At 28.8% G+C, this 23561-nt stretch overlaps 3 protein-coding genes across 9 annotated transcripts in view; all 3 read right to left on the reverse strand.

Moving 5' to 3' along the window:
- The window catches only part of N (uncharacterized), a 247626-nt gene that overhangs the window by 71517 nt on the left and 152548 nt on the right, over positions 1 to 23561 (reverse strand). The window contains exon 1 of one of the 4 annotated variants that reach the window (XM_072906055.1): positions 3926 to 4289. The exons of the other annotated variants lie outside the window; for them this stretch is intronic. Within the exon in view, the coding sequence (XP_072762156.1) occupies positions 3926 to 4088 (163 nt within the window). The 5' untranslated portion in view covers positions 4089 to 4289. Of the gene's footprint in view, positions 1 to 3925; positions 4290 to 23561 lie in introns of those variants that run through there. 4 annotated transcript variants of the gene reach the window in all.
- Positions 848 to 8947, reverse strand: LOC140673256 (retinol-binding protein pinta-like). 3 transcript variants are annotated; one of them, XM_072906102.1, is made up of 5 exons: positions 8602 to 8947; positions 3052 to 3211; positions 2074 to 2176; positions 1615 to 1987; positions 848 to 1121 (listed from the first exon to the last, which is right to left on the reverse strand). In XM_072906102.1, exons 1-5 carry the CDS (start codon positions 8759 to 8761, stop codon positions 1036 to 1038), a joined length of 882 nt encoding a protein of 293 aa, XP_072762203.1. In that variant the 5' UTR covers positions 8762 to 8947; the 3' UTR covers positions 848 to 1035. The 3 variants fall into 3 exon arrangements, with proteins under 3 accessions (XP_072762203.1, XP_072762204.1, XP_072762205.1); XM_072906103.1 differs by lacking the exons at positions 848 to 1121; positions 1615 to 1987; positions 2074 to 2176; positions 3052 to 3211 and adding exons at positions 4439 to 5552; positions 5766 to 6138; positions 6251 to 6353; positions 7026 to 7185 and having other exon boundaries at positions 8602 to 8926; XM_072906104.1 differs by lacking the exons at positions 848 to 1121; positions 1615 to 1987; positions 2074 to 2176; positions 3052 to 3211 and adding exons at positions 4439 to 5552; positions 5766 to 6138; positions 6251 to 6353; positions 7026 to 7102 and having other exon boundaries at positions 8602 to 8729.
- On the reverse strand, positions 9950 to 14568 carry LOC140673253 (retinol-binding protein pinta-like). 2 transcript variants are annotated; one of them, XM_072906098.1, is made up of 5 exons: positions 14433 to 14568; positions 12241 to 12400; positions 11268 to 11370; positions 10809 to 11181; positions 9950 to 10320 (listed from the first exon to the last, which is right to left on the reverse strand). In XM_072906098.1, the coding sequence occupies exons 1-5, from the start codon at positions 14551 to 14553 to the stop codon at positions 10247 to 10249; spliced, it is 831 nt and encodes a 276-aa protein (XP_072762199.1). In that variant the 5' UTR covers positions 14554 to 14568; the 3' UTR covers positions 9950 to 10246. The 2 variants fall into 2 exon arrangements, with proteins under 2 accessions (XP_072762199.1, XP_072762200.1); XM_072906099.1 differs by lacking the exon at positions 14433 to 14568 and adding an exon at positions 13113 to 13397 and having other exon boundaries at positions 9953 to 10320.

Genomic DNA, 23561 nt, shown 5'->3' on the forward strand with positions numbered 1-23561 from the left:
GCCTCGCCTCGGCCCTCCCTCCTCTCGCTTCTTTTCTTCGACGCACTTCCGGCAAAATCTCATTATATCTGGCGCGCTGTCGTCGTGCGTCAACCACGTTGCCGAATCGCCGCGGCGCCGCACTAGTGATGTTGCGTTTTTTGCACCGTAAACTGCAGTCGATAGAATATTGTTATAATACAGTCTCACTTTTTTTTTTTTTTTTTTAATATATAAAATGTAACACGATTCAATAGTCGACGTATGCAAAAGATATTTTGCGTCAAAAGATCTTAAAGATTCAGGTAGGCAGCTTGAAATTTTATTAAACTATTAACAATGTATTTTATACAATGTTTTTGTATACAACGTAAAACAGACCACAAAAATTTTTTGGAAAAAATAATTAAATTAGTTATATAGTAATCGACTCTAAAAACGAACAAATTATAATTCCTGTACTCAGGATTCCTTCAAGTGATATCAATCATATTACCATGTTGCCCAATTTCAATGTAATAATGGCCTTTGTTTGACTAGCAGGTAATAATGCAGAGCTATAATTCTCCGGAGAAAGAAATGTTCAATCTTGCCACGAAAGCAAACACGGAAAGACACAAACACAAAAAGATTTCAATTGATCCTCAATTTCTCTCTATCTCTTTTCCTCTCTCTCTCTCTCTCTCTCTCTCTTTCGCTTCTCTCTTGTTCTTCGGTTCTTGCCGTATAAATTATAAATAAAAATTAAAATAAAGATGAGAAACTAATTGATTTATCACGAGTTTATTACGAAAAATGAAAATGCAGGAATGAGCGAAATAAATTATATCGATAAATTATATAAATTTACAAAATCTGAATACACTATTTAAGACAAAATTACATGAAACTATATTTAATTATACATTATACATTTTATAAAAAATTTTAATCTTATTTCATGCTCGTTGCATCGATTGTATCACGTTGACAGTTTTATATCACTATATTGTTGTATTTTCAATTTCACACAGTTCCAATTCCATCTTTCATGCGTGGAATTAATTAGGTCTCCTGTTACATTATTGTGTACAAAACTGGCTTATATATTTCATCATTGATAAACCAGTCACGATTCTCTTCGATCAATTTCTTCCAAAATTCTGTAAATGTAAACAATATTACAAAACATACATGGCTCTCATGTAGATATCTAAATGTAGATTCTATAATTATCAACCGTAGAAAATGTTTAAATAATGATTTAAAATAGTGCGTAATTCTATAAATAAAATCTCGGTGTCGGATTCCGATTCGATTCCTAATTGCGTTCCAATATTTTTCATCGCCTATACTTCTACAGAAAGGACAAAGAGAGATCCATTTAAAAATCTCAAATTAACATTCATTTAATCTTGATATATAGCATTATATCATATAATACTTTATTAGTAAAAATATCAGTGCATTGTGCACAATAATCAGTTTAATAGAAAACTTAATTTTCTATGAAACTAACGTAATATCATTCGCGTCTGCCTCTAAATATCCCGCGAAAATTTCAATTCATATATATATCTATATATAAAAAAATTGACACGTGTATTTTTCCTTGCAATTGTTGCTAAACAAGATCATTTATTGTATACAAATTACCTGTTAATTCTTGAATTGTACCATCAGTGCCGCCATATTCAAAAGGTAAAATATTAGTTGGTATATTTTTAAAACAATCGTATGTCTTCTCGTGCGTATAAATACGCAATCTTTGCTTCAGTTTGGTGTTCAAAAGATATCCGACAATTGTCAGCAAATAGTTAACATGTTTTGGCGTGTTAATAAGGTTAAGCAAATGAGTTCTTATAGGATAACAACCTTGCAACACATGAATTGCGTTCCATGCAATGCCTTGTCCGAGTTGAATAACATGACGAAAAGACATATATTCCAAATCTGTAATTACTACGACACCATGCAAAGATGCTTCAACGCTGTCTCTTATAATCACATCTAGAATCATAAATGTTACCTAAAACATCATTCGTTGAAAAACACATATAAATATTAAACTATTTTGTAACATTAGTCGCTCAAGTGTTATGATATTAATAATACCTTAAAAACTTCTGCAAATGTAAATATGTTTGGATTATGCACAATACGTATAAGAATAACTATTCTTCCTTCATTGTCCAACTTTCGCAAGGGTAAACAAATTCTAAACGCAAACAAATTACTTTAATAAAATCTTTTTAAAAAGTTTATATTTAGTTTAACGACAAACATATATACATATATACATATAATACTTTACACATATATGTATACATATAATATTTTATTAACCGATAAAACTCGAAATTATTGTATCATAAAAACTAAGTTTTAAATAAATATAAATGTTCAAAAATAATTATTAGTATAATTATATTGAAATTGAAAATTAAGAATATTATTTTTTCATAAAAAAAAAACTTGTTTTTATTTATACCTTTTTACCCTGCCTCATATTACATCCTTTTACGTTTCTAGTTTTATTTATAAAAGCCTTATAAATTATTAATATAAACAATAATAAATATCTTTTGCTGTACATTATATAAAACTAATAAAATATTTTAATAAATTTATATAAATTCTGATTGTCTAATTATTTATTAATTATTCAAAATTATTATTAGAGACCGAAATTATTATTTGAACTGATTATGATTTAATAACGTAAAATATTTAACTAAAAAACATTAGAATAAGTCATAATTAAAAATAAATGCACGCTGTAGTGACAAGTAAATCATGAAAAAAACTGATGATAATGATTATAAAAGTGCAAAAATCGTTAAGTTATGAGTCATTTACCGAGTTAATCTGAAATGTGCGTTGTTTCTTTATAACAATAATAATAGAAAATAATACAATTTTATTTATATATTAATTGAGTTATAGATTAACCGAGAAACAATTATTTACATGTAGACTCATATTAGACTAATAACAATTTTTTTCATGAAAATATATTTGGTGGTAAAACTTCATAAATTTTAGCACTCTTACGTTAGTGTTACATTTTGAGTTATAGTGTATAATTGTTACCCCAAATCGAGCAATTGTTGTAGCTTTGGTTGTAGCGGATCTCTATTCGCGAACCATTCCGGTACTTTAACTCGTTGCACTTGATAATTTCGCATTTTGAACTTAGTATTCTCAATATTAAATTTACAGACTCTCAAAAATTGCAAAATGAAGAAGTCATCTATATAAACATTGAAATTTCGCTTCAAATAAAAAGCTGTAATTGAAACTAGATATCATATACATAGGCTAAAGCTTTGGAAATGGCAATTTCCCCAATAACTTTCTGATAGAAAATATATCACATGAATCTTTTTAATATACTATTTTTAAAAGAGAGAAAGAGATAAAAATATATATTTTCTTACGCAAACATTTAATAATACAATTTTGATATTTTTTTGCAATATCAAATGTGTGCCTATAAATTGCAAGTAAATAATATAATTTTGCACTAAACAATGTCAAAATCTATCCAATACTCACGCACACGCAACGTGCACGCGCCACGCACACGTACATACACACACATATATGCGCAAATATGAGTGTTGACATCTGTCAGTGTAAAAATGTATCACGAATATTTACAGGAACAAATATCTTTACTGACAGCGTATTTGAAATCATGAGATTCTTACACTCACAATAATATATTATACTGTATTAATGTATAATTAGTTTTATTTTAAACTATTAAAAATTTTTGTTTACAGAAGTGTTGATAGAAAAAAATTTATAAAATATTTATAGTTTTTCTAAAAAAAGTGTCTTACAATTAGTTCAGGAAATAGTAAAATATAAATGCAAAGTAACATTGAATAATTGAATATCATTTAAAAATTTCTTAGTGCGATTGCTAAATGCTTATATTAATATGTATTGCCATTTTTACCAGTTCGTGCTCGCAAATCACTCTCTTGAATCCAACGTCTAATCTCCGCGATTGCATTTTCTCTATTCTCGTCAGACTCATTTAAAACTTTCGCTGCATATTCCTTTTGCTCAACTGTCAAATTATATGTAACACTGTTGTAACTCTGAGAATCCGTCATCATGACGATAGTAATCACGGAACTTTATCTACTGTCAATGAGAAGACATTCGCATCTGCGACTAACAGTAGTGAACTGAAGGCACTATGTGTTACGTTATTTGCGACGAAAAGCGAATCATGTTATTCACGCATGCGTAGCATGGCAACAGTAACGTATGTACATGTTACGATTTTTTCGCTACACGTGTTTGCGAACCTGACCTTGTCTAGAACATGTGTCTTCGTTGTATATTTATTGCTTTACATAAGCTTAATAACTTTTGATCATTAATGTAATAAATGATCGTGAGATGTTATCAAAATATTTACCACGTGTGATTGTAATCGTTAAGAAAGAAAGGCTCTAGTTGTGTTGATTTATATTTATTATTTCTTAAAATATATTGTACATTAGAAAGATCTTAGTCAACTTGAGCAATATATCAGAAATTACTGACGTCTATCTATTTTTATTCTGATGATATTTTCGTATACATATACATACATATTCAATTGTTTTCATAAAACTGGTTTATATTTTTCATCATCGATAAACCAGTCGCGATTCTCTTCGATCACTTTCTTCCAATATTTTACAAACGTAAGAGATCATGTTACACAACATAAATGGTTCATAAAAATATATGTATATATGTATAGATTAAACGTTCATATTTTTATCAGCTGCAAAAGTTGCTCAAGTAATAATTTAAAATAGAACGTAACTATATATATAAAATATATTCTTTTCACCTTATCTTAATCAGCTTTGGTCAAATGTGTGTGTGTGGGTGTGTGTTTGTGCGCGCATGTGTGTGTGTATGTGCGCGCGCGCGCGTGCATATATATATATATCTCATAAGCAAGATTGATTGTCAAGAAAAGTAAATATAAAATTATCGAATTAATCTTTCCATATATCGCTTCTTTTTATTTATATTGATATAATTCAACTACATTTTTATGTTTAACTATATTTAATGCAAATGTAAGTTATCCTTACAGAATTTTATCCTTAACCTCTAATTAATTATTAAATTGTTCATAGAACAAACGGATGGTTTCAAAAGCAAGATGAGAATGATTAAAATTAAAATCTATTGTATTCGTCGATAATAATTATATCGACTAAATGTATATGTCAATCATTAACTCAAGAATTTATTTTGAAACTGAAATAATTAAAAAGTAATTAGATGAGAGAGAAGAGAATTTGATTACGCTTAATTACTATATTGATTTCAAACTTATATATTACTTGAATTAACAAGAAATAAGCGCACGAAAAGTATTAAGAAGTAGTCTACTACCTGTGAATCAAGATCAAAATAAAGTTAACAAACTTATCGAAAAAAATATACATTGAAAAATGTACAATTGGACGAAATTAATTTAAAAAGTTTAAATTCTCTTCATAAAACTGGTTTATATCTGTCATCATCGATAAACCAATCGCGATTTTCTTCAATTACTTTCTTCCAATAATCTGCAAACGTAAGAGATTTTGTTTTACAACATGAATGATTCATAAAAATGTATGTGTAAAGATTCAACGCTTATATCGTTATCAGCTGCAAAAGTTGCTCGAGTAATAATTTGAAATGTGATTTTATGTGATTATATATATATATAAAGTCGACACGTTTATTTTTCCTTATAATTGCTGCTAAATAAAATCCTTCAATTGTATACAAATTACCTATGAGTTCTTGAATAGTGCCATCAGTACCGCCATACTCAACAGGTAAAATATCATCTGGTATGTTTGCAAAACAATCAGGTGTTGTTTTGTGCGTGTAAAAGTGCACTCTTTGCTTCAGTTTATTATTCAAGAAATATTTCCCAAGCATCAAAGCTGGTGTAGCAATTTCTAGCACGTTAATGCAGTTAATTGATTTAATTCTTAAAGGATAACAACCCTGCCATGAATGAGTCATATTCATTAAATGGCGAGGCCGCACTTGAGTAAGATGACGAAAAGTTACGTATCCCATATCTATAATTATTACGCAACCATACAAGGATGAAGAAACGTGATCTTTGATGGCTACATCTAGAACCATAGTTGAAATCTATAAAAAAATTATCTATTAAGTAATATAAAATTCAAATTACCGCTTTAAATTATTGTAACTTTTGTGACATTTGTCAAAAGTCGCACAAATGTAATGCTATTTCAGATACCTGAAGCGCCTCTTCAAATGAAAATTTTAAAGGATTATGCACAAGACGCGCGAGGATAACCATTCTTCCCTGATCGTCCAGTTTTCTTAAGGGCATTATAGTTCTAGGCGGAAACAAAAGATTTCAAAAATTTTTTTTCTTCAAAAAATATTAATATCTTACAGTATTTCAACAAAGAATACTTACTAAAAAATATTTAATAAAAATATCAACTTTAAAATTACTATAGAATTTATTATTAAAATTAAAACTGTGATTTTCTCTCTTTCTTTCTCGTAAAATATTATACTAACAATAAGTGTCATACAATATAAATAAACAATTTCGAAATTCTAAATAAAAAATCTAATATATAACAATTTATTAATTACAAAAACTAGTATTATTATTTAAAGAGTTACAATTATTATTAAGATAAATTATTACAGTTAAGCCTTAACAGAGTATAAATCGCGATTTTAAAAATAAATGCATGTTGTATAGTAAAATAATTTGTAAATAAATCATAATAAAAAAAATCTTTGATAATAATAATAAAAAAAACCGGTCTTTTATAAATTTGTCATCTATTTAATTAATTCGAAATGTGCTATTTTTTTAACAGTAATAACAAAGAATAAAAGGAGAGAATTTTATTTAAAAATTAAATTAGACACGTAAAATATTCACACGTTTTCAATTAATATCGTAATAGCGTTTTTATCGAAATATTTAACTGTAGAGCCTTACAAATTTTCGTACTCTTATAATTATATTTCAAAATAATTGTTATTACCCCGACTCGAGCAATTCTTGCATTCTCGGCTGCATTGGATCCCTATTCTCGTACCACTGCGGAAGGTTAGCTCGCAACTTTTGAAAATTTTGCAACTTAATTTTAGTTTTCTCAAGGTTAAATTTACAAGCTCTCAAAAATTTCAAAATGGAAAAATCATCTGTACAGAAAAATATAAAAAAAAACCATAATCGAAATAATACTGGATATATTATACAGGCATATGTCTAATGCGGTAAAACTTTGGAAAGACAACAATTTTTCTAATAATTTACTTTTTAATAATAATAGAAAATATATTAATAACTTCTTTTATTAAATTATATTTGAAAGAAAAGAAAAATAAAAAAGAAAAATTATTATGTAAACATTTAATAATAGTTAAATATATCTTTGCATTAAAAAATGTTAATATCGGTACAATATTGTATACATGTCCACATACACATATATTGTATATGTGTGATATCTTTCGATGTAAAATTGTACTAGCTGTTTACAAAAACAATTTTTTCACATTCGCTTTACATTGTATTTCGAATCATAAAATTCTTACTTAGCAATTATGATTATGATTTCCATTTAAAAATTTCAAGATGAGATATTTACGTGATTTTGAGAACACTATTCAAGATTATAATATTGCTATGTAATATTGCTAATATATACGCTGCTTAAAATTCTACAATAAAAAATCTTTTAGAAAATATTTTTGTATGTATTAAGAGATTTCAACACTTTTTATACATCTATATATGCATATAAATATAAAAGAAATGAGTCTTTAACACATCACTTCGTATAATAAAAAACGAATACAAGTATTTTGTTATTGCAAAGCAAACGTAAAAAAGATCGTTGGAAAATTATCCTAACAAGCAAACAACGCAGAACATGCATGTCAGAGCAAATTGCTACTTAGAAATAATTATTCATAAATACTGATAAACTCTGTCATTAATTTTCAAGTCTTAAAAACATTTTTTTTTGTAGTTTTGTAACCAACGCAGATATATAAAAACAACATTTCAATTTTTTTCTTTTTAGAAAGTAAAGCTGATACCTCATGTATTAAAATCGTATATTAATATATATTAGTTTTAAAATTATACTTTGATAAACTATCAGAAATTTATATATTTACGAAGAAAAATCTATAGAATATGTATGCTTGTAAAAATGAGAATTACTTAGTTTAAGAAATAATGGAATTTGATAAAAATGCGATACAAATTGCATAAAAAATACATATTTTTATCAAATCATTTTTTTTCTTTGTTTTTAATTTCGTATAATAAAATTGTGTAAACTTGTCACTTTCTTCACAAAAAAAATAAACACACCTTTTCATTCAGTGCAAGAACAAATGCAACTAATTTTGATAATGTTAAACGTAATATATTATGTTAATTCATTTTAATATTTTATAACTAACATATCTATCAACTCTATCTTCATGCCATAAAATTAATTAATCTATAACAAATGATCAACAAATAACATTCATTAATTGAACGTCATTCAAAAATTTCTCGGTGTGTTTTACTAACATATTAATATATACTGTCATTTTTACCAGTTCTTGCGCGCAAATCACTCTCTTGAATCCAACGTTTAATCTCCGCAACTGCGTTTTCTCTATTCTCATCCGACTCATTTAAAACTTTCGCTGCATATTCCTTTTGCTCGATTGTTAAGTTATGTGTAACACTGTTACAACTATGAGAAGACATCATCGTGACGATATAATCGAGTAATTGTCATAAAATATTATCTCCTGACGACAAGGCACTCGAATCTACGATTGATCAAAATGGACTGAAGCATCTGTCATATCTCAACCGACTATATGAAATCATTCACGCATGCGTAGTACAAGTGAAAGTAACGTATGTATGTATGTATGTATGTATGTATGTATGTATATGTTGCTATATCTATCTCCGCTACGCATATCGCGACCTTGGCTGGATATATGTAATACTGCTATATTGCGTGACATCCATAAAAGGAAAAGAGACAAAAGACACGCCAAAGAGAGACACATATAGCAGACGATTTTACTGTTCTACGCATGCGCCGCCACGTCTGTAAATCGTGGCTTATTGGACGTGTTTTTAATTTTGGTTTCAACACATGCGCATATCACATTTATTCTGCTCTAGAGCGAGAGACGAATAGCGTCCGCACCGTAATGTTGGCTACAACTTTTCGACCTCTGTTTATAGTAGTGTTACATATGTATATGACTGGAACACATGATGTTTGTGTGTGTTCGTGTTTATTATATTCAGAGCTTTATATGATCTTATATATAAAATAACCGTCGATCGTTAGTAATTGTTATATTGACATATTTACTATATATGACTATTAAAAAAATGCCCATTTGTGTTGATTTATATTTATTATTTCTTTAAAACATATGTATTAGAAAGATCATAATGAAATGAATTGGAGCAATATATCAAAACTTTCTGACGTTTCTCTATATTTTATCGTATGGAATTATTAATGCGCTTATAAGATATTATATATTAATTAAAACAAAATATCCTGTAAGATACTATTCTTAGAATACATATTTTTTTTGTTAAAAATACGCATTTCTTTTCTTTTCATAAAATTTTTGGAATTATCTTCTTTCTGATATTTTATATCACCTCTAAAATGTAAAAATCTCATTATATAGTTTATTTTACATGTTCAGAAAATAATATATATTTAAAAAAAAATATAAAAATATTTGGATATCATCTTCGAAAGTATCTTCATTTTATGCTTAAATCTCCTATTTTCTCTTAAAAAAGTAATAATAATAGAGAATTGTGGCAAATTATATAAGAAAAAATATGATGCATATTATAAAATTTAACTATTTTATTATTATTATTATTTATATTCCCAAAATCCAATACAACTAGATATTTTATTTGAATGGTTGAGTACCTATATATATTTTAATAAGAAATATTACTATATTTCTTCACACCAAACAAGATTTGATTTTTTCTGTTAGTAGTGTTTTTTCACAACAAATGGTCCAACATTAGAAATTCAGTGTAAATATATTTATAAAGTGGAATAAAAATGTTTTAGGTGGCGATTTTCGTTGTATAAATCAAGATCAAAATAAGTGAAATAAACTTATCATAAAAAATAAACATGCACAATTGGACGAAATTGTATCAATTCATAAAATTCATGAATTTTAATTCTTTTCATAAAACTGGCTTATAATTTTCTTCATTGATAAACCAGGTACGATTATCTTCGATCATTTTCTTCCAATATTCTGCAAATGTAAAGAGTCGATATTACATAAATAGCTATCATGTAGATATTTAAATGTAAATTTTATCATTATCAACCGTAAAAAATATTTAAATAATGATTTAAAATAGTGCGTCATTTTTTATCAATAAAATCTCGATGTCGGATTTCGATTCGATTCCCAATTTCGTTCCAATATTTTTTATCGCCTATGCTTCTACAGAAAGGATAAGACATCCATTTAAAAATCTCAAATTGACATTCATTTCATCTTGATATATAGTATTATATCGTATAATACTTTAGTAGAAGAAATATCAGTGCCCTGTGCACAATAATCGGTCCAATAAAAAACTTAATTTTCTATGAAACTAACGTAATGTCATTCGCGTTTGCCTCTAAATATTCCACGAAAATTTCAATTCATATATATCTATATATAAAAAATTGACACGTGTATTTTTCCTTGCAATTGTTGCTAAACAAGATCATTTATTGTATACAAATTACCTGTTAATTCTTGAATTGTACCATCAGTGCCGCCATATTCGACAGGTAAAATATTAGTTGGTATATTTTTAAAACAATCGTGTGTCGTTTCGTGCGTATAAATATGCAATCTTTGCTTCAGTTTGGTGTTCAAAAGATATCTTATAATTGTCAGAAAAAAGTTAATATGTTTTGGCGTGTTAATATAGTTAAGCAACTGAATTCTCATAGGATAACAACCTTGCAACGCGTGAACTAGGTTCAATGCAATGCGAGGTCCGAGTTGAATAGCATGACGTAAAGATATGTGTTCCAAATCTGTAATTATTACGATGCCATGCAAAGATGCTTCAACGCTGTCTCTTATAGACACATCTACAGTCATAGATGATACCTAAAACATCATCCGTTGAAAAACACATATTAATATTAAATTATTTTGTAACATTAGTCGCTCAAGTGTTATGATATTAATAATACCTTAAAAACTTCTGCAAATGTAAATATGTCTGGATTATGCACAATACGTATAAGGATAACCATTCTTCCTTCATTGTCCAACTTTCGCAAGGGTAAACAAATTCTAAACGCAAACAAATTACTTTAATAAAATCTTTTTAAAAAGTTTATATTTAGTTTTACGACAAACATATATACATATATACATATAATACTTTACACATATATGTATACATATAATATTTTATTAGCCGATAAAACTCGAAATTATTGTATCATAAAAACTAAGTTTTAAATAAATATAAATGTTCAAAAATAATTATTAGTATAATTATATTGAAATTGAAAATTAAGAATATTATTTTTTCATAAAGAAAAAACTTGTTTTTATTTATACCTTTTTACCCTGCCTCATATTACATCCTTTTACGTTTCTGGTTTTATTTAAAAGCCTTATAAATTATTAATATAAACAATAATAAATATCTTTTGCTGTACATTATATAAAACTAATAAAATATTTTAATAAATTTATATAAATTCTGATTGTCTAATTATTTATTAATTATTCAAAATTATTATTAGAGACCGAAATTATTATTTGAACTGATTATGATTTAATAATGTAAAATATTTAACTAAAAAACATTAGAATAAGTCATAATTAAAAATAAATGCACGCTGTAGTGACAAGTAAATCATGAAAAAAACTGATGATAATGATTATAAAAGTGCAAAAATCATTAAGTTACGAGTCATTTACCGAGTTAATCTGAAATGTGCGTTGTTTCTTTATAACAATAATAATAGAAAATAATACAATTTTATTTATATATTAATTGAGTTATAGATTAACCGAGAAACAATTATTTACATGTAGACTCATATTAGACTAATAACAATTTTTTTCATGAAAATATATTTGATTGTAAAACTTCATAAATTTTAGCACTCTTATAGCGTTATATTTTGAGTTATAGTGTATAATTGTTACCCCAAATCGAGCAATTGTTGTAGTTTTGGTTGTAGCGGATCTCTATTCGCGAACCACTCCGGTACCTTAACTCGTTGCACTTGATAATTTCGCATCCTGTTCTTAGTTTTTTGAATGTTAAATTTACAGGTTCTCAAAAATTGCAAAATGAAGAAGTCATCTATATAAACATTGAAATTTCGCTTCAAATAAAAAGCTATAATTGAAACTATATATCATATACATAGGCTAAAGCTTTGGAAATGGTAATTTCCCCAATAACTTTCTGATAGAAAATATATTACATGAATCTTTTTAATATACTATTTTTAAAAGAGAGAAAGAGATAAAAATATATATTTTCTTACGCAAACATTTAATAATACAATTTTGATATTTTTTTGCAATATCAAATGTGCCTATTAATTGCAAGTAAATAATATAATTTTGCACTAAACAATGTCAAAATCTATCCAATACTCACGCACACGCAACGTGCACGCGCCACGCACACGTACATACACACACATATATGCGCAAATATGAGTGTTGACATCTGTCAGTGTCAAAATGTATCACGAATATTTACAGGAACAAATATCTTTATTGACAGCGTATTTGAAATCATCAGATTCTTACACTCACAATAATATATTATACTGTATTAATGTATAATTAGTTTTATTTAAAACTATTAAAAATTTTTGTTTACAGAAGTGTTGATAGAAAAAAATTTATAAAATATTTATAGTTTTTCTAAAAAAAGTGTCTTACAATTAGTTCAGGAAATAGTAAAATATAAATGCAAAGTAACATTGAATAATTGAATATCATTTAAAAATTTCTTAGTGCGATTGCTAAATGCTTATATTAATATGTATTGCCATTTTTACCAGTTCGTGCTCGCAAATCACTTTCTTGAATCCAACATCTAATCTCCGCGATTGCATTTTCTCTATTCTCGTCGGACTCATTTAAAACTTTCGCTGCATATTCCTTTTGCTCAACTGTCAAATTATATGTAACACTGTTGTAACTCTGAGAATCCGTCATCATGACGATAGTAATCACGGAACTTTACCTACTGAGGAGATACTCGTATCTGCGATTGACTGAAGTGGACTCTGTATTATGTATTTAGCAAAGGAATCTTGTGATACTTCACGTATGAGTAATGCAGCAACAGTAACGTATGTATGTATACGTATGTTACGATCTATTCGCTATGGATGTGGCGACCTTAGCTACGAGAAATACATAAGTGTTTTTTTTGTGTTTCTTATACCATTATTCGCTTCACGTTATCTTAATCACCTTTGATCAAATGTGCGTGCGCGTGTGTGTGTGTGTAATATTATTTCACATATATTTAGATCTCACAAGCGAGATTGATTGTCAGGTAAGTAGATATAAAAATTTTGAAATAATCTTTCCATATATCGCTCCTATTTATTAACATTAATATAATTCAACTACTTTTTTATATACAACTTGATGCAAATGTAAATTATTTTCACAGAATTTTATCATTAACTCCTAATTAATTATTAAATTGTTCAGAGAACAAACGGATGGTTTCAAAAGCAAGATGAGAATGGTTAAAATTAAAATCTATTGTATTCGTCGATAATAATTATATCGACTAAATTTATATGTCAATCATTAACTCAAGAATTTATTTTGAAACTGAAATAATTAAAAAGTAATTAGATGAGAGAGAAGAGAATTTGATTACCCTTAATTACTATATTGATTTCGAACTTATAATATTTTTTGAATTAACAAGAAATAAGCGCACGAAAAGTGTATTAAGAAGTAGTCTACGACCTGCGAATCAAGATCAAAACAAAGTTAACAAACTTACCATAGACTATATATATGTACAATTCAACAAAATTATATTAATTCAAAAAGTTTAAATTCTCTTCATGAAACTGGTTTATATCTGTCATCATCGATAAACCAATCGCGATTTTCTTCAATTACTTTCTTCCAATAATCTGCAAACGTAAAAGATTTTGTTTTACAACATGAATGATTCATAAAAATGTATGTGTAAAGATTCAACGCTTATATCGTTATCAGCTGCAAAAGTTGCTCGAGTAATAATTTGAAATGTGATTTTATGTGATTATATATATGTATAAAGTCGACGCGTTTATTTTTCCTTATAATTGCTGCTAAATAAAATCCTTCAATTCTATACAAATTACCTATGAGTTCTTGAATAGTGCTAACAGTACCGCCATACTCAACAGGTAAAATATTAGCTGGTATATTTGTGAAACAATTATGTGTTGTCATGTGCGAATAGATGTGCAATCTTTCCTTCATTTTATCATTCAAGAAATATTTACAAATTGTCAAAATTAGTTTAGCAATTTCTGACACATTAATGCAGTTAATTGACATAATTCTTTGAGGGTAGCAACCTTGCCATGCATGGGCCACATTCTTTAGATAGTGAAGTCGGATTTGAACAATCTGACTTAAAGTTATGTTTTTTATATCCATAATTACTACGTACAAGGATGGAACAACGTTACCTCTGATGGCCACATCTAGAATCATAACTGCAATCTAAAAAAAATCTTCTATCAAGAAATATAAAATTTCAAACTACCGCTTTAAATTACTTTAACTTTTACGACATTTGTCCTAAGTCGCACGAAAACTTAATTTTCTATGAAACAAACGTAATATCATTCGCGTCTGCCTCTAAATATCCCGCAAAAATTTCAATTCGTGTATATTTATGTATAAAAAATTGACGCGTATATTTTTCCTTGCAATTGTTGCTAAACAAGATCATTTATTGTGTACAAATTACCTGTTAATTCTTGAATTGTACCATCAGTACCACCATATTCAACAGGTAAGATATCAGTTGGTATATTTATAAAACAATCGTGTGCAGTCTTGTGCGTATAGATATGCAATCTTTGCTTCAGTTTGGGGTTCAAAAAATATTTGATAGTTTCCATACAAATTTTAGCATATTTTGACGTATTAATATAGTTAAGCAACTGAAGTCTGATAAAAACTTTGCATCGCGTGAACTAAATTCCATAAAACGTAACGTTGTCCAAGTTGATTAAGATGATGTAAAGTTATATGTTTCAAATCTGAAATTATTATAACACCATGCAAAGACGCTTCAACACTCGCTCTTATAGCTACATCTACAGCCATAGCTGTTACCTAAAACATCATCCGTTGAAAAATATAAACAAATTTAACACCTACCATTTAAAATTAGATTATTTTGTAACATTTGTCGCTCAAATGTTATTCAAGTATTAATAATACCTTAAATACTTCTGAATGAATATGTGTTTGGATTATGCACAATACGTGTGAGAATAATCATTCTTCCTTCATTGTCCAACTTTCGCAAAGGTAAACAAATTCTAAATGCAAATAAATTATTTTAAAATCTTTTAAAAAAGTTTATATTTAATTTTATGGCAAACATATATCCATATAATACTTTAAACATATATACATATAATATTTTATTAGCCGTTAAAACTCGAAATTATTGTACCACAAAAACTATGTTTTAGATAAATATAAATATTTAAAGGTAATTATTAAAAAAATTATATTGAAATTGAAAATTAAAAATATTTTTTTTATAAAGAAACTTGTTTTTATTTGTCCTTTTATATCCTTGACACGTGTTGCATTTATTTTTACGTTTACTAGTTTTATTTAAAAGCCTTATAAATTATTAATATAAACAAATATATTCAGCTATATATTATAAAAAAGTGCAGAAAAATTTCAAACTTTTATATAAATTCCGTTTGTCTACTAATTTAAACAATTATTTACATGTAGACTCATATTAGTCTCTAAAAATTGTTTTCGTGGAAATATATTTGGTGGTAAAACTACATAAATTTTAGCCCTCTTATAGTGCTATATTTTGAGTTATAGTGTTATAATTGTTATCCTAAATCGAGCAATTCTTGTAGCTTTGGTTGCAGCGGATCTCTATTCGCGAATCATTCTGGTATCTTAACTCGTTGCACTTGATAATTTTGTATCTTGTCCTTAGTTTTCTAAATGTTAAATTTATAGGCTCTCAAAAATCGCAAAATGAAGAAGTCATCTATATAAACATTGAAATTTCGCTTCAAATAAAAAGCCGTAATTGAAACTAGATATCATATACATAGGCTAAAGCTTTGGAAATGGTAATTTTCCCAATAACTTTCTGATAGAAAATATGTTACATGAATCTTTTTAATATACTATTTTTAAAAGAGCAAAAGAGATAAAAATATATATTTTCTTACGCAAACATTTAATAATACAATTTTGATATTTTTTTGCAATATCAAATGTGAGCCTATAAATTGCAAGTAAATAATATAATTTTGCACTAAACAATGTCAAAATCTATCCAATACTCACGCACACGCAACGTGCACGCGCCACGCACACGTACATACACACACACATATATGCGCAAATATGAGTGTTGACATCTGTCAGTGTAAAAATGTATCACGAATATTTACAGGAACAAATATCTTTACTGACAGCGTATTTGAACTCATCAGATTCTTACACTCACAATAATATATTATACTGTATTAATGTATAATTAGTTTTTTTGTTAAAAATTAACGGATCCTTAGATCTAGAAGCTTATTTTATTTTCGTGTTTGACTTATGTTATATTTTGGAACAAGCTTTCTCAATTATCGTCTAATCTATTATTTTATTATTTACAGATTTACGCGTTTAGAAATTTTGGTCTTGCAATATATATATATAGACATTTTTTTAGTGCAACATTATATTATTTGTTTGCCATTTATATATTTTATATATAGGTTTTTTACACGTTGCTTTGCATCATAAGTGATAAATATTAATATTCATTGAATAAAGATTCTTGTAATTTCAAAGCAATATAAAACATTGTAAAACAATATAAAAGAAACGTTATTAATAATTATGTAGTCATCTCATAACGCAAATCAAAGAACAAATCCTAAAAAAACTGATAACTGATAACAAACGTGTATAGAGAGTTCTATCCTTATGTAACGGAATTACAAAGTCCTGTTTTTATGTAACATAATGTTAATCTAATTTATTGATAATTTTATCTATAAGGTAATGCTATAACGTTAATGAATTATCAACAAATGACATTCAATAATTAAATGTCATCCAAAAATTTCTTAAAATTTGCGCTTGCTAACATACTACTAATATATACTGTCATTTATACCAGTTCTTGCGCGCAAATCACTCTCTTGGATCCAGTGTTTTATTTCCGCGCGATTGCTTTTTCTCTATTCTCGTCAGACTCATTTAAAACTCTCGCTGCATATTCCTTTTGCTCGAGTGTCAAGTTACGTGTAATGCCGTAGGAACTTTGAGAATCACTCATCGTGATAATAATAAGAAAACTTTTCTACTGAGAAGATGTATCTGAGACTGACCGAAGTAAACTACGTTATTATGAATTTATCAAACGAGTTTTGTAATATTTCGCGTATGAGTAGTGCAGCAACAGCGACGTATGTATATACATGGTCCAAAAGTATCGGGTATCCTTAAATTTTCCGTATTTCTTATTATTATTAATAATATATAAATACTAAAAAGATTAAAAACTTTTTTAAAACTATCGATAGCACTTTAAAGCCAAAATTTCAAGCATTAAAATGTTTTTTTAATTTTTTGTCTGTGATAATTTTTCGTATAGGAAAAATTAAAAGAATATTTTAAAGCCTGAAATTTCAGCTTTAAAATGCTATCAATAGTTTTTTAAATTTGTTAATCTTTCTACAGGGTGTATACTCAAATTCTGTAAAAAAGTTCCCTGAGAATTCCAGGATCTTCCAGGTATATTTGTTCAAAATTCCAGGTAAAATTAAAATACTTTTAGATGCAATTTTAAAATAAGCTTATTTATTTTAGCGTATCATTTTTTGACATAAAAAAACATATATTTTAAACAATTTTATATAAACAAAAAATATATATTTTAAGCAGAGATTTTAAATTTAAAATATTTTAAATTATTATAAAAAAATTTTTAAATAAGTACTTCTTTGACATTTTTCTAAATTCCCTGAATTCTAACGAAATTCCATGAGAATTCCATGATTTTTCAAGGTATAATAAAATTCCCTAAGAATACCAGGTTTTCCAGGTTTTTCCCGGGAGTATACACCCTGTTTCTAGTATTTATATATTATTAACAAAATAAGAAATACGAGAAAAAAAGTATCTACTTTTACATGACTGTATGTATACGTATATTCATTACATGTGATGACCTTAAAAAACTCAAATACATTTTTTGCATACATTTGTTCATTGCATCATATTTTCATCGCTTTATGTATTTTATTTGAAGCATCTTTAGTCAAATGTAGTTGTAATCAAATTGATTATGTTATCAACATATTTAATATATATATATATACACAACTCTAATCATTAAAAAGGTTACTTGTGTTAATTTATATATATTATTTCTTCAGAGCATATATTGCGATTTTTATATAACATACGAACGTGAGCTCGAAATCACAACTTTACAGAAATGAGAAGGAATGATTTAAAATTTGCATTTAGTACGTAGAAATACATGTAAAACTTTTTGTGTTTATTTTCATAATCATTAGATCAATTAGTACGCAGCTTTGTTATAAGATGCAAGGCGTATGAAATTTGTATATTCTTTAAAATACATATACATATATATTAGAGAATCATAAGTGTGAGAGAGAAAGAAAAAGAAAGATGTCCCTGAAGTTATTCCAATTATAAGAAAATTTGACCGCAAAAGATGAGCGATAAGTGAAGATTTTCCGGGCTGGAAAAAAGGCTGCATGGATCGCGGAAACATTGCGGCTACTTGAACAAAACGATTCAGTTTGACGCCGAACAACCGATAATTGTACCCGGTGGCCATTAATAAACTAATCCTCGAGAATTTCTTACCGGCCATCCGGAGCAAAGAGCCCTGCCGCTTTATCGACCTTTAGAATCTCCGAGTGCCCAGGGCAATCGTCAGAGAAAGAGACGAATGAGACGGGGCGCGGTGGCTGAGGAAGACAGGGGGGGTGGAGACGAGAAGAGGGGCCGATTTACAAGGTTTAATGACTTGTGGTATCAAACGGCTGGGAGGAAAAAAAAGGGGGATAAATGAGATGAGGTGGGTCCGAAGTCCCGGCTAATCACCAGCGATATTAATGTGTAGTGTATGAAGAATGCGGCGAAAACCACGTTTGAGTTCGGTAAATTGCTCACGGTAGTTAAAAAATGCGCGTCAACCGTTAATTGAATCATTCATTTTCGAATATGCTTGTAATATCTATCTGCGGTCTCAAGATTATTACTGAAGAATAAATTTGTTTCGTGAATAATTATTAGGTGTCACGCGGGTTTGGATTAAAAACCGATATGAACGGAACGGTTAAATAAACCTATCTTTGAAGAATACTGTTCGCGCGGGAGAAAGTAAAGAATATATCTATTAATTACATCGAAAAATTGACAATGAAATAATTTTACACACAGAGAGATTAAGATACTATTTAATCTAATAGATATATTCATCGTTTTCTCCTGAAGAATTTTCTCAGAGATAGTTTATCGGAGTAACGGAAGCGATAAATCGACAATAATTACGACATCGTTTAATCGCAAGTCGACGGATGAAAACTCGTGTGAAAGAAGGAAAGAATGCGAGAACCGGGCATTATGGCCAAGGATTAGTTCGTCCTTTATCATCGCCAGCAGGGACACGTGACAGAGAACCGCGTGCGTGGCTGTACGATAATTTACCGATAATTTCTCAAATCCTGTGTCCTTCACACACAGGTCTGAATAATCGCACGCCCTCGAAGCAAAAGATAGCCAAAGGCCTCCGCGAGAGAGAAGTGATCCTCCTCGGGGAAAGAGGAGCTGTCTTTGAGTAATATCTTCCTAATTACGATGCCCCGTGCAAACGTCGCACGATGAAGGGAACGTGGAGGGTCGTTGAAAAACGCAGATCCTCTAACTCATCGTTCGTTCGTGGGCGTACAAAAAATGCCTAACGGTCTCGAAACGAAGCACCTGGTATATTTCAAGCGAACGGCTACAAGAATAATTCATAGCGGATGATAAATAATACTGACACATGCGATATCGCGATTTTAACACTTTTGTCAATTACATATAACGCTGATAATAATTAGAAGAAAAATATGTATTAAAAAAAGTACACGCATGTGAAAATCTACATATATGTAACTAATTGTAAGTACGGTGTATTAAAATGATTAAATTAATATTTTAAAAAGGTTTTAGAGAGAGTTAGAAATGTGATTAGAAAATTTTACATCACATTATTATAGTAATAATTATAGTCGAAGAGAGTGTGTGACAATCAAGGCGAAACAAACGAGCCAATTGTTAATGCTCATCACTGAAATCCAATTAATTCCGTGGACGGTTGATTAACGAACGGCTACTAATGCGATGAGGAAATCCACCGTATGCAACGCGTGCGCTCGTTTCGAACTGATGAGACGAGTGCATCGAAGGCCCGCGGATACAAAAGACGTGCTTTCGATTATTAATGAAGTGTCTTTGTCCGTAACAAAACGTATTAACCGCCATGCTCCGCTTTGGATTGCAATCGCGATATTTATTATGGTATACCGGGAGAACAAGGAGGATTTTTACCGAAAGATATTATCCGATACCCCTTCATCTAGTCCCTCGTCCTTTTAAACGAGTTCGCATTCCTATCATTCATCAGTTGCAAAGACGATTTGCAATTATCCATAATATAATATATTCCGTGATTAACCTGCATAATTTAATCTTCCGCATTCTTATTCGTGGATATCTCGCGTATATTTAACTAGAAAGAAAAACTAATTTTAACAAACATACAATAATATCTTTCAGAAAATTATTTTAATGTGCAAAAAATAAAATGTTTGTAAAGAATTGTTTAAAAATCAGGATAAATTAAAATAAGATAATTTAAAGAATTCAGCATTACTTTTTCGAAGCGTTGATTTGATATTACATTTCGCGAAATACAATGTTTATACACGAATTCTTTAAATGTTGCGACATAGTATTAATGACAAAAATTTAATAAGAATTTATTATTCTATTTTTTCAAATAAAAAAATCAAGCAATATCAGCTCATTCAAATTTATTTAATTGTAATTCCAGCGTGTCAATATTTTGTGTGACACTTTAACGTACTATATACTATGTATACGAAAAATTTCGTTTCTCGTTCTTAGTCAGCGATATTGTTCGTCGAGATTGACAAAAGATTTCGATTCGCGGCGTGAATCGAGTTTTGAGTTTTCGCAGATAATATCGGTAGATATCAAAGTCCTTTGCGCGCCTGCAAACACCAAGGAAATTGACGAGGTGTGTGGCCCCATACCGCGCTTAATCCTTGGTCAGACTATTAATTAAGCTGCACGACTACTGCCTGTCCACTGGTTAATTACAAACCCATTACCTACGTTGCCGAACGGTTGCTTAATCTATACTGTTTCGAGCTCGCAATATAATCATCGCGATCATCCTGACACGTGACAGATTTATTAATATCGAACATGTTTTTGTATTATCTGATAATACAAAAAGCATAGACTAAAAGAAAGACGAAATCGTGAAAAAAAGTAATGTATTATGTATTATGTTAATATTTTACAGTTTTCTCTTATTTTCTAAAACTTTCTTCAGTTTACAAAGTTTTCTTTGGAAAATTTGAGAGAAACATACTGAAATACACTGTAAACTTCATTTTTCAAAATAAAATGATAAAGAAAAATCAGGCAGTATATATTTTATACTTACTGTTAAAAAAAGACTGTTGAATTTATATTCACACACCCGCACTATTTTTTATATTATAAAACTCACATTCCCTTCTTCTCACATATTAAAACATATATCAGAAAAAAACCTTGTATTACATTTATAGCGAAACTTATAAATGTTTTTATAAACGAAATGTCTGTATCAATGACTGCAATTCTAATACGAAATTATGTACAACTGCAAAATCAGATTTTGACGGCACGCATTTAAAAAGTGTAAAATTCATTCAGATGACTTTCGCAGAGAAGTCTCGATAAATTCCCGTGTGCGACCATTAATTGTGTCCATTAATTATATAAAATTATTAATAATCGTTGTCATGTTGGCAGTGGGACTGTTTCGTAATGCATCACGCAGGACCCACTAATCATAGGTCACATATCACAGTCCTACCTACGCTAAAGAAAGAGAAATGGACTCCGAATGACAAGTTTGCCCGCAGCCATAAGATCGAGCGAGAAGAAAGGGAGAGAAAATTGGGTACATCATGGCATGCTATTAAGAATCATTGCTCCCTTGCGTACGTTCGCGCGTGACGTTGCGTGCATAATCGAATCGATACGTCATCTCGAGAAATGCGAAAATGATAAATGTCTCACGCGCGATCGAGATTCAGATTTTAAATCTCGACGAGCCTCGTACATACATACATACATAGCGACTATCACATTCTACATAAACTCTATCATATTATAAATATTTTTATAAATATTAAAAAATTTTAGTAAAAAATTCGCAAGTAAATTAAAATTTCTCATAATAATAGTAATCTCATTGGCCTAAATTAAAATTGGTGAAACATGCAATAACCGATAAAATTAATTGTAAGTTTATTTGTAAAATAAAAATTTACATTTCCAAGTTGTTATCAAATTTAATTAAATTATATAATTTAAAATATATTTAATTATACGTCTTAAATTATATAATTACAATGTAATTAAAAAAATAAATAATATTTAAATTATAAAAGCAAATAGATATATCTACTATATAATAATTTGCAATCTTAATATCAAAAGTTTCACACAATTGGTTGAAAAGTGATTTTATTTCTATTTTATTCCGTACTGTTATAAGCTTATAATATGTGTTGATTAAAGCTTCCCGACCGGCAATAGATCGATCACGGAGCTCGATGACGAGAATGTCGACGGGACGGCGCGATGAGAACGAAGATCCGGTACAATAAATAACACACGGATCCGGCGCCGAATTAATCGATCGTAATCGATCGATTTGCCGTCCACCAATCTGCCCCGTGTGGGTTTTCAATTTACACGGACCGTGGGGGACCCCGTACACACAGATCGCGCACATTAATCCAGTGATTACTACATTGGAACCTCGCCGCTCGCGAGGTTATCTGTCGTTATCCAAAAAAATTTTTCACGCGATATCAATTTCATTTCTTTCACTTTCTTATTACTTTTAACGATACTTCTAACTATATACAAATTAT

Source organism: Anoplolepis gracilipes, chromosome 14 (genome assembly GCF_047496725.1).
Source record: "Anoplolepis gracilipes chromosome 14, ASM4749672v1, whole genome shotgun sequence".
Classification (NCBI taxonomy): domain Eukaryota; kingdom Metazoa; phylum Arthropoda; class Insecta; order Hymenoptera; family Formicidae; genus Anoplolepis; species Anoplolepis gracilipes.